Here is a 14,009-nt window from a genome sequence, read left to right on the forward strand (position 1 = left end):
CCCTAAAGCGCTCTGCTCGGAGGCGTCCAGTCTCCCCAATGTAGAGGAGACCGCATCGGGAGCAACGGATGTAATAAATGATATTAGTGGATGTGCAGGTAAAACTTTGGATGTGGAAGGCTCCTTTAGGGCCTTGGATGGAGGTGAGGGAGGAGGTGTGGGCGCAGGTTTTATAGTTCCTGCGGTGGCAGGGGAAGGTGCCCTACTACTACCAGTATCATCTTCCCCTTGTTATTTCTTGTCTCCACTAATCTGGATTCTATATCTTTCAGTTGAAGATCATTTCTTGCTATTTACTTATTTTGTTCCATACTAACAAAACTATTCTACTACCCTTTCCTTCCTACCTGTCCTTTTGAGAAGTTACATGACAGAGTATTTAACTCCCAGATTTGATCTGAGGAATTACCTGAGAATGGTGATGACATCATAAGCAAAGGTTGATGGGTATGATATTAATTTTTTTGCTGAATACTGTATGCACCATCCCAATACTCTGTTTAGTTAATGCGTTCTCTACAACTATGGTAATGTGATATTCCAGAACACTGGACACAGCATAGTCCAAGTGAACCTTGTCTCACCTGAACATCCAGTACTAGTGCCTGTGCCCCATGAAGCGAAACCCGTTCAACCTACCGTATATAGTCGAGTAATAATCAACAATTGTTTGGACTATTTTTAAGGTTAGATTTATGGGGTCGACCAGTACATGGATAGGACTTTTGAGGGGTTGAAATTCATGCCTGTCAAAATTTATACCTTAATCATTAGCAGAAACCCAAGTGATCTCAAAACGAATAAAGGAAAAAAAATGAACCATGGTAATTCTGAGAACCCGGAGGGGAACATTACAGCCAGCGAACTGGAAGACTGGGAGTGGAGCTTAACAAACAGCAGACCAGGAAGCTGGAGCGGGGCCTGACGGCCGGTGCACTGACTCTCAAATGTCGTTCTGTTATCTGTGAAGAACTAGGGTTGACTTTCACCTGAGATATATGGAAAATTCCAGGTTATTTGGCCAGAAATAGGGGATCGACTTTTACATGAGATCGACTATTACTCTAGTATCTATGGTGCATCAACATTTTGAGCTATGGTTTTAACTCATTGACTATTTACCCTGCGTATCTCTATATGATCTCAGGAGATCTTGTGGAACACTTTACTACATATTGCTAAATAAGAATCTTACCCCTAAGCCAGTGACCCACTCACTGCCCTGGAGATTGACACTTCAGTTTGGTTAGAGCGGGCTGAATGCTTCCACAGTTGGATAGTCTGCCAGCAATTAACATCCAGGCTCCCTACAGTAATTCACCTTGAGGTTGTATTAGGCTGGACTGTGATTTTAATCACCAACTTCTTGCCTCACTTTGCTGTGAAATTTGAGGAAGACAAAGAACAGGTGACTTAGAGTCAAATCCAGTTACTTTGTCAAACACCAGAGTAAAAGGACAGGATGTTGCCGTATGAATAGTTCACTCTACTTTAAGACAGTAGTCAGGGGCCCAAACGTTTTAGACTATCACTACACCACTGAAAGATGCCTCCCGCTCCATCCCCTGCCTTCATTTCGGGAACTCCGACCACAATGCCACGCTTCTTCTCCTGGATTACAGGTAAAGGCTCAAGCAGGAGACCTCCTCACGGATACAGGTCCAGTGCTGGTCAGAGGAGGCAGAGGATCAACTCTGGTGCTGTCTGGAATCAGCTAATTTGGGGCATGTTCAAACAGTCCGCAGGTACCTTGGACGAGTTCGCCACCACTGTCAGCAAGTGTGTGGAGAACTGCATACCGAGGAAATGAATCCAGGTATTCCCCAACAGGAGGCCTGGATGAATCAGGACATACAGAATCTGCTAAAAACTAGGCCTGAGGCCTTCAGATCAAGAGTCTAGATTAGAGTGGTGCTGGAAAAGCACAGCGGGTCAGGCAGCATCTGAGGAGCAGGAAAAGCTTGACCTGCTATGCTTTTCTAGCACAGCTCTAATCTAGACTCTAGTTTCCAGCATCTGCAGTCTTGTTTTTACCCTTCAGATCAGGAGACCCACTCAAATATAAGGAATCCAAGTGTGACCTTCGCAGAGCCATTAAGACAGTTAAGGACCAATACCGATCCAAACTAGAGACCCAGACAGGCACCTGGTCACTGTGGCAAGGACTGAATGACATCACAAATTTGAAAAAGAGAGTGCAAGATAGCCGACGATGACATGTCCCTCCCAGATTCTCATTGCCTTCTTTGCTCGCTTTGATTAAAATTTTGGTGGAGAGGTAACACCTATTTTGACAAGTCCGGACGAACCTATCCCAAGAGATACTGCATCAGAGGTCAGATCGGTTTTCCTTTGTGAGAATCCAAGGAAAGCGATGGGACTAGACAGAGTACCAGGCCATGCACAGATCAACTGGCAGAGGTCTTCTCTGATATCTTCAACCTTTCCCTGCAGCAGGCCACAGTCCCTGCCTGTTTCAAGAGGCCAACATCATCCCTGGCCCTAAGAAGGCTCACGCAGCATGTCTCAATGACTACCGCCCAGTGGCCCTAGCTTTGGTGGTCATGAAGTGCTTTTGAAAGGCTGATCATGGCAGTAATCAACTCCAGCCTCCCCCTACACTTGACCCACTCCAATTTGCTTATCAGACCAACAGATGCATGTCAGATGCCATATCACTTGCCCTTCACTTCCCTAGAACATCTTGACACCAAGAACAGCTACGTAAGAATCCTACTCATTGGCTACAGTGCAACCTTCAACGCTATTATCCCCTTAAGACTGATTTACTAAACTTAGTGATCTCAGACTGAGCCCCACTCTCTGCAACTGGATCCTCAGTTTCCTGACCCACAGGCCACAATCAGTGAAGACTGGGGACAATATTTCATTCTCACTAACACTCAACACTGGAACTCAAAATTGACTTTCGGCAGGATGTTACTCGTTCCATCTCTGTGCTGGTAATGTGTAGGGGGGAATGAGTGGAGAGTGTCAAGCTCTTGGGAGTGGTCATCCACAACAAGCAGCTCTTGGACTCTTCATGTGAATGCACTGGTTACAAAGGCCCAACAACATCTCTTCCTCCTCGGGCAGCTGAGGAAATTTTGACATGACGGTGAATACCCTTGCCAACTTTTATAGATGCACCATCGAGAGCATTCTGTCTGGATGTATCACTACCTGATATGTCAACTGTACCATTCAAGATCGGAGACTGTTGCAGAGTGTGATGAACTCGGCCCAGATAATCACAAAGGCCAACCTCCCGTTTATAGAATCCATCTACATGGCCCACTGTCAAGGAAAAGCCACCAGCATTCTCAAAGATCCATCCCACTCTGGCAATGCTTTTCTACAACTTCTACCATCGGGGAGAAGGTACAGAAGCCTGAACACATGCACCAGTTGGCTTTGGAACATTTTCTATCCTACTGTTGTTAAAATACTGAATTGACTCAAAACATTCGCCTGTACCTGTTTTTATTTTTGCTGCTATTATCTATGCTACTTGACTCTGTGATCTGCCTGCATTGCTCACAAGACAAAGCTTTTCACTGTGCCTCTGTACACAGGACAGATATTTCCAACCATTTTCTGTGGAAACTTTGTTTAATCCCCAGAGTATAGGAAGTTTAGGTGAGATATACACAAGATTTGAATGGACGAGGTCATGTTCGAATGGCAGGTACATCGCCCTCAAGTGTTTTGAGTAAGTTAGTATGGCGGAGACTGACAACACTTCAGATTCGACTCCTACTATCCCTCTGTCAGGATAGCTTCAGGGGACTGTTGCTGACCTCACTCACGGAGATCAGAAAGGGATAATAATTTTTGGAAAAATTAACACTTCATTACACGAAAAGAGCATGCAATTTTCAACACAGCAAACTGTGTGTATTTATCTCTGAATATTTATCTTCCCATTGAGAAGCGTTTTGTTACAAGACATGTGGTCTGATTAATCTGATGCTGTGCAGCACATTCCATTCCTGTTCTCCACATGGTGCCACTGAAGTTTGTGTTCAGGCACTGCACATACTTTCTCCAAATATTGTAGTAAAGAAAAATCCATTTCAAATAGTGAAATCATAAAAGAACTTGTTTTTCAATGCAATTTATGGGCATGTTTGGCTTTTTACAAAGTGGGTAGGAGCAAGAATGATGTCCTAGTGAAATGGGGGATGAAATGTTAAAGTGGGTTGTCAGAATTCCATGCCTGGTAGTAGATGGCTCTTAATGATTGCTGACTCCATGTTCATGGACACACCATGGAAAGGTGTCTGTTGTAGGCAGATGGCATTCTGACTGCAGGTTTTACAGTTGGGGATGGTCATTTTAGCAGAATGTTTCTCTTATTTGGTTCTGATGTTGGGATCTGTTATTCAGTATAATCCCTTTGTCCAAGGGGGGATATGTGCAGGCCCCTCTCTCCAGTTACATTCCAGTTATGGTCTGTCATTTGCCAATCTCGTAAAGAAACTGAAAAACTCATTAATCACAGATTTACACAGGACAGAAAGGGACTCTTGGTCCATTGTGTTTACATCAACTCTCGGAAAGAGCATTTCGCTTAATACCATTCTCCGATCTTTGCCTCGTAACCCCCACTTTGATCCTTTTCAGATAACTCCCTTTTGATTGCATTGATTCAAGTGGCTTCTCCCATATCCTCAAGACCCTTGTCACTAATGTCTCTGCATTGGGCATTTGCTGGTTTAAACCTAATTCCAAGATTATAGCATGTAAATTGTGCTGATGTTCTAGTAGTGTGTGAGGATTGCTGGGCTGTAAGAAGTGCATTTTGGTCACTTAAAATGATATTAAAACCTTTGGTATGTTCACCATCATGAGGGCAATCTTTTGATTAATTGGAGATAGATTAATTGAGTTCCTTTCTCAGTAGATACTCCTGCCAAATTTATTCAAAGACTCATACAGTACAGAAGAGGCCTTTTGGTTTGAGTCTGCACTGACATAAACTACTCCATATCCCACTTTCGAGCACTTGGCTATTAGCCTTATGTTATAACATTTAAGTGCTCATCTAAGTACTTTAAGGGTTGTGATGTTTCCTGCTTCAAGTCCCTGCCCCGGGCACATGATTTGTTCCAGTGCTGTTTGTGGAGAGGGTTATAGTTTATCTCTTGACTATATATCTATCTGCAGAATGCAGCCACTGATCTTTCCAATTAACTCCTGATTAAAATCACCCGGATGTTCTGACAATGTAAGAAGTCAACGTGTGAATTGTTTCCTCTTGTGTTTGTTTAATTAGTGCATGTTGTCAGTGGCAGAATATCAACGTATTGGTAACTTCACTTTGGGATCAATTGCTTTCTTTAATTTGTCTTTTCAATCTCCAAATGTAAATTGAGAGCAGAACTTAGACAGCAAGATATTTCCTGTGGTGATATTGCGCAGTTTGCTACATAAACAGTCAAGTCTACATGTCTGTATAGAGCATGATTGTAAACTGCTACTTAAATGAACTGAACATTCTTTTCAAAAAAACGAAGCCAGCTTATAAAGAGAAGGATCAGGTTAATGTTTTAAATATAACTAAAGGTAAAAACCACTCAACACCAGGTTATAGTCCAACAAGTTTATTTGCAAGCACTAGCTTTTGGACCACTGCTCCTTCAGGTGATTGTGGAGAATAAGATTGTAAGACACAGAATTTATAGCAAAAGTTTAAGTACGATGTAACTGAAACGATATATTGAAAAAGACCCGGATTGTTTAAGTGTCTCATCTCTTAGAATGAACATGTTGGTTTCAGTTCAGATGGTTTCACAATCACCTGCTGAAGGCGCAGCGTTCTGAAAGCTAGTGCTTCCAATTAAACCTGTTGGACTATAACCTGGTGTTGTGTGATTTTTAACTTTGTCCACCCCAGTCCAACACCGGCGTTTCCAAATCTTAAATGTAACAGTTAGTGTTAGCACAAACTGTTGGGTATTCTGGTGTTTGTGATTTAAATTTATAGGATTTTAAAATTGTTTTCTATTTGCTGCAATGTTTGGCAGAGGGAGAATTCCCAGAATGTGGCAATGTTTAACGTTTTTGTTTGCTAGTAGCCAGGATTATCAATCCACAAACAAAAGTCACCAATATTAGAGAATTAGAGGGAAGATGGCAACTCTATTTAAGAACACTACAACGTGAAAGCTCCCTACGGTATTTGAAAGAAGGTTTTGTTCAAATCTCACATCAGAAGCTTGCTATCGCATTCAATCTGACATTCAAGTGCAGTGCCAAAGGCGTTCTGCACTGTTGGATGTGTCAGCTTTAGGGCAGGGTGATGAGCCTTTCAGGTTGGTTATTAAAAAAAAAAATCCTGTGGTGGTATTTAAAGAGCAAAGATTTCATTCTGTGACCTTGTCAATTTTAGTATGTCAACTGACGGATTAAAATCTCTTGGGGGGGGGGGGGGGGGGGGCAAGTGAGGACTGTAGATGCTGGAGAGTCAGTTGAAAAATGTGGTGCTGGAAAAGCACAGCAGTTCATGCAGCATCCAAGGAGCAGGAGAGTCGCCGCTATGGGCATAAGTCCTTCAGCCCTTTCTGATGAAGGCCTTTCTGCCCGAAACGTCCTTGGATGCTGCCTGATCTGTTGCACTTCTCCAGTGCCACACAGATAAAATTGTTTGTGGATTCTCAACACTTAGTTTTAATCAGCAGGCCCTTGGAGAGGAATATGGTTAACTTTGTATCAAATCAAACTTTAGTTAAATTCTTAACATTAACTCTTTCTCTCTCCACAGATGATGCCAGACCACTTGAATTTTTTTCCGACACACACACACTTTCTATGACTTCAAATGTTATCCGGGTATTTAGTTTGTTACTTGAGAGATCTTGTTGTGTGCACTTTGTTGTTGGAGGGTGGTTCCCATAGGAACTCATTAGGAATTACAGAATTTCAAGATGGAAGTTGTCCATGAGGTTGTCATTCCTTCCCCCCCCCCCCCCCCCCCCCAGTCGAAGAAAGACACTCAGAGACAATATAACTTTACCTCCTTTATCTTTATTCTGGGCCCTGGAGGGAGAGAGAACAGTCACCCATGTGCACAAGGACATGAGTTCACGGTCTTCCCTGGAGCAGCAGTTTCTCAATGAACTATATAGTCATTTTGCAGGGAGGAGCATCCAGATAAGGCAACATACATATTAATAGGTGACCGTTGCAATCAACAATCAACGAGCATTAATAACTGAGACCAAGCCCTTTACTGTTATACAATGAATGTTCTTAACCTTGTTAACCAAATTCATACAATGAATACTTCCCCTTGTTAGCTGATCTTGCATGCTGAATGCTTCCAATATTGTTACATGGCTCTACATAATGACTGCTTTTCTGCCTTGTTAACCCACTATCCTTGCCCCCAGTGCCCCATTGTAACTGTAAGTTCTTATCTGATCTGAGTCATGCTCAGCTGAACCTCTTGTTTCACGAATCTCTGAACTTAACTCTCTTCCTGCCATCTTATACCTATACATCATTCTCAAGGTGACTGGCGTTTGTAGAATAAATACCTGCAGAGGCCAGTTGCTATGATGGAAGAAGCATCTAGTCTCCCTGCTATGAACAATATTGTGAAACTTTAAAGGAGTTCAGAAAAGATTTACAAAGACATTGCCAGGGTTTGAGATATAGGAAGAGGCTGAATAGGCTAAGGCCGTCTTCCTTGGAGCATCAGAGGCTGAGGGGTGACCTTTTATAGAAGTTTATAGAGTCAGGAGGGGCATGGATAGGGTGAATAGCCAATGTCATTTCCTCAGGGTAGGGGAGTCCAAAACTAGAGGGCATTGGATTACGATGATAGGGGAAAGGTTTATAAGGACCGAAAGGGCAACTTTTTCTCAGAGGTGCATGTATGGAATGAGCCACCAGAGGAAGTGGTGGAGGGTGATACAATTACAACATTTAAAAGGATGGATGTATGAATAGGGTTTAGAGGGATATGGATCAAATGCTGGCAGATGTGATTCGATTAATGTAGGCTATCTGGTCAGCATGGACAGGTTGGCCTGAAGGGTCAGCGATGATAATGCCATTGAATGTCAAATGGCGATGGTTAGATTCTATCTTGTTGGCGATGGTCATTGCCTGGCACTTGTGAACATGAATGTTACTTGGCACTTGTCAGCTCAAGCCTGTGTTCTGTCCTAGTCTTGCTGCATTTCAACATGGACTGCTTCAGTATCCGAGGAGTTTTGAGTGATGCTGAACATTGTGCAATCATTGGCAAACATCCCTACGACTGATCTCCAACAACCGCAACCGTTCTCCGATGTGCCAGGTTGCCAGGTATAGCACCAACCAGCAGAAAGAGCCACCCCCCACCTCAAAAATCCCATTGACTCCAATTTCAGTAAAACACAATAACTGTTGTTCAGATGGTCCATGAATCTATTTATAGCCGACTAGCCTTGTTTTGTCTGTGAACCAAGACAGGTCAGGACGCAAGATCGAAGATGATGAAACTGACTATTATCCAACTAACACACCAATCAAAATCATGTTTTTCATCATTTCATGGAACCAGCAAAGTTTTGGCGAGAAACTGCACATCTGTAGGAAGGAGAGCAATTACATCTCAATTATTTGTATATGTCATTGTTCAGTAACATACTTCAGTATGAAGCTTAAGTGTTTTATGTAAGAATTAATCTTTGTTCTTGTATAAAGTTGTTAATTGTAGATAGACGTGTTTTGTAGTTTCTTTTGTTTCAGATCTGCCTTTGTTTATGTTTTCTTGTATCTTTTCATTGTTTTAGGTGATTCAAAGAAATATGATCCAAAATTCAAAGGCCCAGTTGCAAACAGGTAGGAGATGTTTAAATGCTGTATTCCATAGAGCTGAAGGGAAGACAGATTTTGTAGTCCTAAACTTGGGATGTGTCTGGGAAGATTATTTGAGCATCACATTGGGGTACAGTACTGGGATGTATGGGTCTGCTACTCTAAAGCTGGCAGACATTGTGTACACAGGTTTGTCACTGTGTTACACTTGGGCACTGGAGTGGACATGTCTGTCAGTGTTAAACTGGGGTGCAGTACTGGTGAGGACAGGTCTGTCACTGTAACACTGGGGCACAGATTTGGTAGATTTAACTTGTGTTTTGGGAGACAGCAGATGTGCCTCTGAGAGTTGGTTATTAGATGTTCTTGCCTGCGTTAACAGATTGTTAACCTTTCCTGCTTTGGTGTATTTTGGTTTTGAGAAATCAGTTTTGCCATTTGTGGGGTTGCATTAACAACTGGATTATCAAACAAACTTTTAATAACCGTGAAATTAATTAAAATTAATCAGTTGATTTTATTTCTTATTGAATTGATTTAACCTGTTCAATAAACTTAGCTTTGCTGTCAGTAAGTTTGTTATTTTCACCCTTAGGAGCAGATCCAGCTGAAGATGATGCTAGTGGTATCTTGGTTTCCGCTCCTTTTCCCTTCCCTTCCCATCCCTGTGTTTGGTCCATTCTTCCCAATGTTTTGGATTTGCTGGAAGTCCCAGTGGCACCATTCTCCCTCTAGAATGGGCACAAATGTTTGTAAATAGTGAAGGGTTAATTCAGGCATCTCACCCAGGCCATTTGATATCTGTATGTGTTTCATGGTGATGATGATTTCGAACCTTTACAGATTTTCCCCTCTTTCTTACGGGTGGTGTGATTGTCTGAGTTGGTTTGTTCAGGGCTTGGATATATGGGACCTTTCGCTCTCTGTCATGTCATCTTTTACTTCTGTGAACTTGGAGGGCCACTCTGTAAGGTTTCACGATCAGTAAAGAAAAATCAAGAACTGCATTAGCATAAGAAAGCAGCCCAACCCATGTGGAAGAAAATGCAGAGACTAGCTGAGTGTATTGTGAACTTTTGTGCTTGTTTCCCTTAAAATGTGGCATCAGTTTGCAAGCAGGGAGAACAAAGGAAAGCATAATAAGGTGATGTCAAGCAATAGTATATGGTATGGGGAGGTGATGGTCTCATTGTATTATCACTGGACTGTTAATCCAGAGACCCAGGTAATGTTGTGGCGACCCAGGTTCAAATTCTGCTGTGGTAAATGGTGGAATTTGAATTCAATAAAAACAAAATCTGAGATTGAGTCTAATGGTCATAATGAAACCATTACTGATTATTGGGAAAACCCATCTGGTTCACTAAAGTCCATCAGGGAAGGAAACTGCCATCTTTACTTGGTCTGGCCAACATGTGTCTCCAGACCCACAGCAATGTGGTTGACTCAATTGCCCTCTGGGCAATGAGGGAAGGGTGGTAAATGCTGGTCTAGCCAGCAATGCCCTCATTCCATGCATGAGTTTTTTTAAAAAGTTTTTTTCCCTGGGTTGTTACTCTACTTGTTCTCTCATGGTCTTTATCCCTACAGGAGCTGCACTGACATCATCTGCTGCCTCATCTTTTTTGCAGCCACCATAGCATATGTCATTGTGGGGATAGTGGGTAAGTAAATACAAACTGATGGTGTACATATAAAAATCACCTATCCTACTAATGCTGCTAAAGCAGCCCAGCTGCGGACTGAGAATCCCGGGTTTTCAAAAACATGATATAATCACCAAATTCCAAAGAGGGACAATGAGAAAGTCACTTAATTTTACCCTTGGTGGGTTGGACTCCTCTTCAACTGGATTCGTTTTTTTTATTTATAACCTCCACGCTCTTTGTGTGAAACCATCTGTCTTTGTTCTATTTGTGAATGAATGTGTGGGGGTTTGGATTTATAGGGAGTATAATTTAAGTTTCCCTTTAAGTAATTACCCATCAATTTTGCCACTTGTTTATTATAACCAAAATTATTCTTTAACAAGTTTTATTGTTTGTTGCTGAAAACTGATGTGAATTTCTTAAATTGGAGATGGTAGTCAAAGTCAGGCAGTGTCCATGGAGATTAAATTGGTCATTTATACTTTTGTGACAAACTGGATTAGTAATGTATGAAATTGTATTCCCTATAAATCCAAAGGTGGAGTATTGTGACTTGATTTCAGATTACTGTTCCTATCAGCAACATGGCACAACATAACAGGGCTGAGGCTGTTCGCTCACTGAACAATCAGGCAGTGTAGCAGTCCTCACTATCTGCCAGCGTAGACATTTCTCATTTGCTTGGATGTGACTTGACTAATCAAAATGTTGCAAATTAATGTTTTTGATACAAATGAGAGAGTACAATATCAGCCTGTGCAAATGCTATGTGGACTCCTCTAGGCAGTAATGTGGGCCTTATGAAACAAAGTGTGAGAGTTTCCATTTCCAGAATGTGGCCATTAACTACAAAACCAGAATGTCTTGTCCTTGAAGGGTGTGTAGTGATCCATTGCCTTGAAATGTGGCAGCGTGTGGTCAAAGTGTTCCCACGTTGCTGTTTAAGAGTGCTGAAGAAGAACAGCTTGCACCTCAGTGGCTTTCACGCATCTGCTGTTGTTTTGGAGGGGCTGAACTTCCTTCTCATTGCCTGTACTGGCTGCCTTGACATTTCAGGAAGTGTATTTCCGCTATGCACTCGAAACAAACTGCATCGATGCATAGAATTCTGTTACAGGAGGAAATCATTGTGGTTACAGGCACCAATTGTTCTTAAATAAAAACAGAACGTCTGAGTCCATTGAGGCATACTCAATGAAAACAGACCCTTTTGTCCAATTCGTCCGTGCTGACCAGATATTCTGGTGAAATTCAGCAGTTCTGGCAACATCTGTGGAGAGAGAAACCAAATTAATGTTCCAATTCACCTGACTGCTTTCTAAACCCATTCTAATCCTACTTCTCTGCTTGTTCCATTGAATATGGTTTTTTCCAAGCATATTTGTTAAACAACATTTTAACTGTATGGTACAAATGCTTCCTGCCATTTTTCAGGATATTGCACAATTGTTTCAGTATCTGGGGAGTCACAAATAGTGCTGAATATTGAACAATTATCAGCGAACATCCCCACTTCTGACCTTATGATGGAGGGAAGGTCATTGAACCATAAAGATGGTTGGATCTAGGACATTTAACTCCTGCAGTGATATCTTGGAGCTTGATAATTGAGAATATAGCTCAGGGTGTTGGGTTAGTTTGGTAGATAAAGAATTTGCCTGGGCCCAGAGACTTTTGGCCTGTTTATTATGCTGATCTTTGCTTTTCATGGGTTGAGATGGTTATATTTTCCTTTTAAGTAACAAAAGTAAAATGAATGCATTGACTATTTTCTGTGGTACTGCTGACTCTTGCCATTAATGATGGTCTATTTTTAGCATGGATCCATGGAGACCCTCGCAAAGTGATCTATCCGACTGACAGTCGTGGCGAGTTCTGTGGTCAGGTTGGAGGCAGGAATGAGTAAGTTCTGTTCTCTTCCTTGGATGCCAAAGTTAGAGACTTATCCAAAAGTGGGTTGGAATTTCAGAATAAAGCCTCAGACATGGTGGTTAAAATCTCGAAGACCACTGCCATAAAAAAAAATTACAAGTCACCATTAACACAGTAACTTGGCCTGGGAGTGAAATTACTATGATACACAAGGTTAAAGCTTCATCTGGAGGCTCACTGATGATGTTACCTAGTCTGGTGATGAAATGTCTGAAAACTAACCTTCCAGCTCAACGAGCAAACCTCCATCTAGAACCTCAACCTGAGCTACAAATCTTCTCAAAATTTGCTTAGTTTAAAGGAGTCTGACAGTAAACCTATGAAAGCAAAGAGGTCTCACTGTCTGCCATGCTACCCAGTAAAACTCTCGGTAATCTTTTAATGTTGAAGGGCTTCAGAGGAAGTGAGAGAAACACAAGATCAAACAGGTATCCTCCTCTTAGAGTCATAGTCATTGAGCTGTACAGCATGGAAACAACTCGTCCGTGCTGACCAGCGATCCTAAAAGAATCTAGCCCAGTATGCCAGCACTCTTGATCGTTTTGTGACGATTTCTGTTTCGTTTGTCAGGACATGGTCAAGTATTTGCTGACAGTCACTTGCTAAACTGACAGATTGTGACCAGGCACTTGAGTCAGGGGCAAATGAAACAGATAACCCAACTTGGTGAGGAGAGGGAAATGTCGCAAATTGCACTGTAGCAGCTGCTTTTGAGAGTAAACAAGAAACATCAAGATGAGTTGTGTTCCTGCTGGCCTACTATAATGTGTTCATTTCCTGTGTGTTGGTTTCAGACTTGGACTAACAGTAAGTGGCTGGCTGGAGAAAGAGAAGTGGTTTGAAATCTTGGGTTTTGAAACAGTTAGTGGCATTTCTGTCTCTGTTGTTTTCCAGGCATAAACCATTTCTATTTTATTTCAACCTGCTCAAGTGTGCCAGCCCTTTGGTATTGCTGGAGTTTCAGTGTCCTACCACACAGGTAAGAAATCTATCCCTTTCAATGGTAATGGACATATCTTATTTGTTGCTGCCTCCCGGCTTTCTCCTGTTGAGAAGTTGAGCCTATGAGATAAATGTTGCTTTCTGAACATGCAACGGTTACAGGAGTAGATCATCTAATGATATGGCGGTTTGTTTCTAGATTGACTTTAGGGGCCGATGCATTCAGACTGAGTTTGGTTACAGGAGGGAACTTGTGGGCTTTGTGGAGGGGGTGCATGTGACCCCACTGGGTTTAAGGGAGAGTGGGTGACTCTGCTTGTAATTTTGGGCAGTGTGGGGAGAGAGAAAAGAGATGAGTATGTGGCCCTCCTTGACTTCCATTTAAAGGGATGGATGTCCTTGACCTGAGACCTATCACATGCCAAGAGCACCTTTCATGGTCAGCTGGCTCCACATCAGTGCAACAGTCAGTCCCAAAGTTGTAGTCAAGTTAGAGTTTTAAACATCTATGGTTCTTCTGATTTCTTGTATTACTGGACTGGGAAATGGGAGAAAAAAAAACATGCGGTCAACAAATAGGCAAGAAGTGAACAAAAAGGTTTGAATCACTTTTTTCAGATGGATGTTGAGAATAGAAAGGAACTGCCTTTGATCACTTACAAATGCTTTCCTGTT

At 42.0% G+C, this 14,009-nt stretch overlaps 1 protein-coding gene across 2 annotated transcripts in view; it reads left to right on the forward strand.

The window, feature by feature from the left end:
* Nucleotides 1-14,009, forward strand: part of LOC122552333 (choline transporter-like protein 2) — a 76,755-nt gene that overhangs the window by 34,285 nt on the left and 28,461 nt on the right. For both annotated transcript variants that reach the window (XM_043695090.1, XM_043695089.1), the window contains exons 2-5: nt 8,787-8,835; nt 10,402-10,475; nt 12,278-12,362; nt 13,287-13,371. In XM_043695090.1, the coding sequence (XP_043551025.1) occupies nt 8,787-8,835; nt 10,402-10,475; nt 12,278-12,362; nt 13,287-13,371 (293 nt within the window). The remainder of the gene's footprint in view (nt 1-8,786; nt 8,836-10,401; nt 10,476-12,277; nt 12,363-13,286; nt 13,372-14,009) is intronic.

The sequence above is a fragment of the Chiloscyllium plagiosum genome, chromosome 8 (genome assembly GCF_004010195.1).
Source record: "Chiloscyllium plagiosum isolate BGI_BamShark_2017 chromosome 8, ASM401019v2, whole genome shotgun sequence".
NCBI lineage: Eukaryota > Metazoa > Chordata > Chondrichthyes > Orectolobiformes > Hemiscylliidae > Chiloscyllium > Chiloscyllium plagiosum.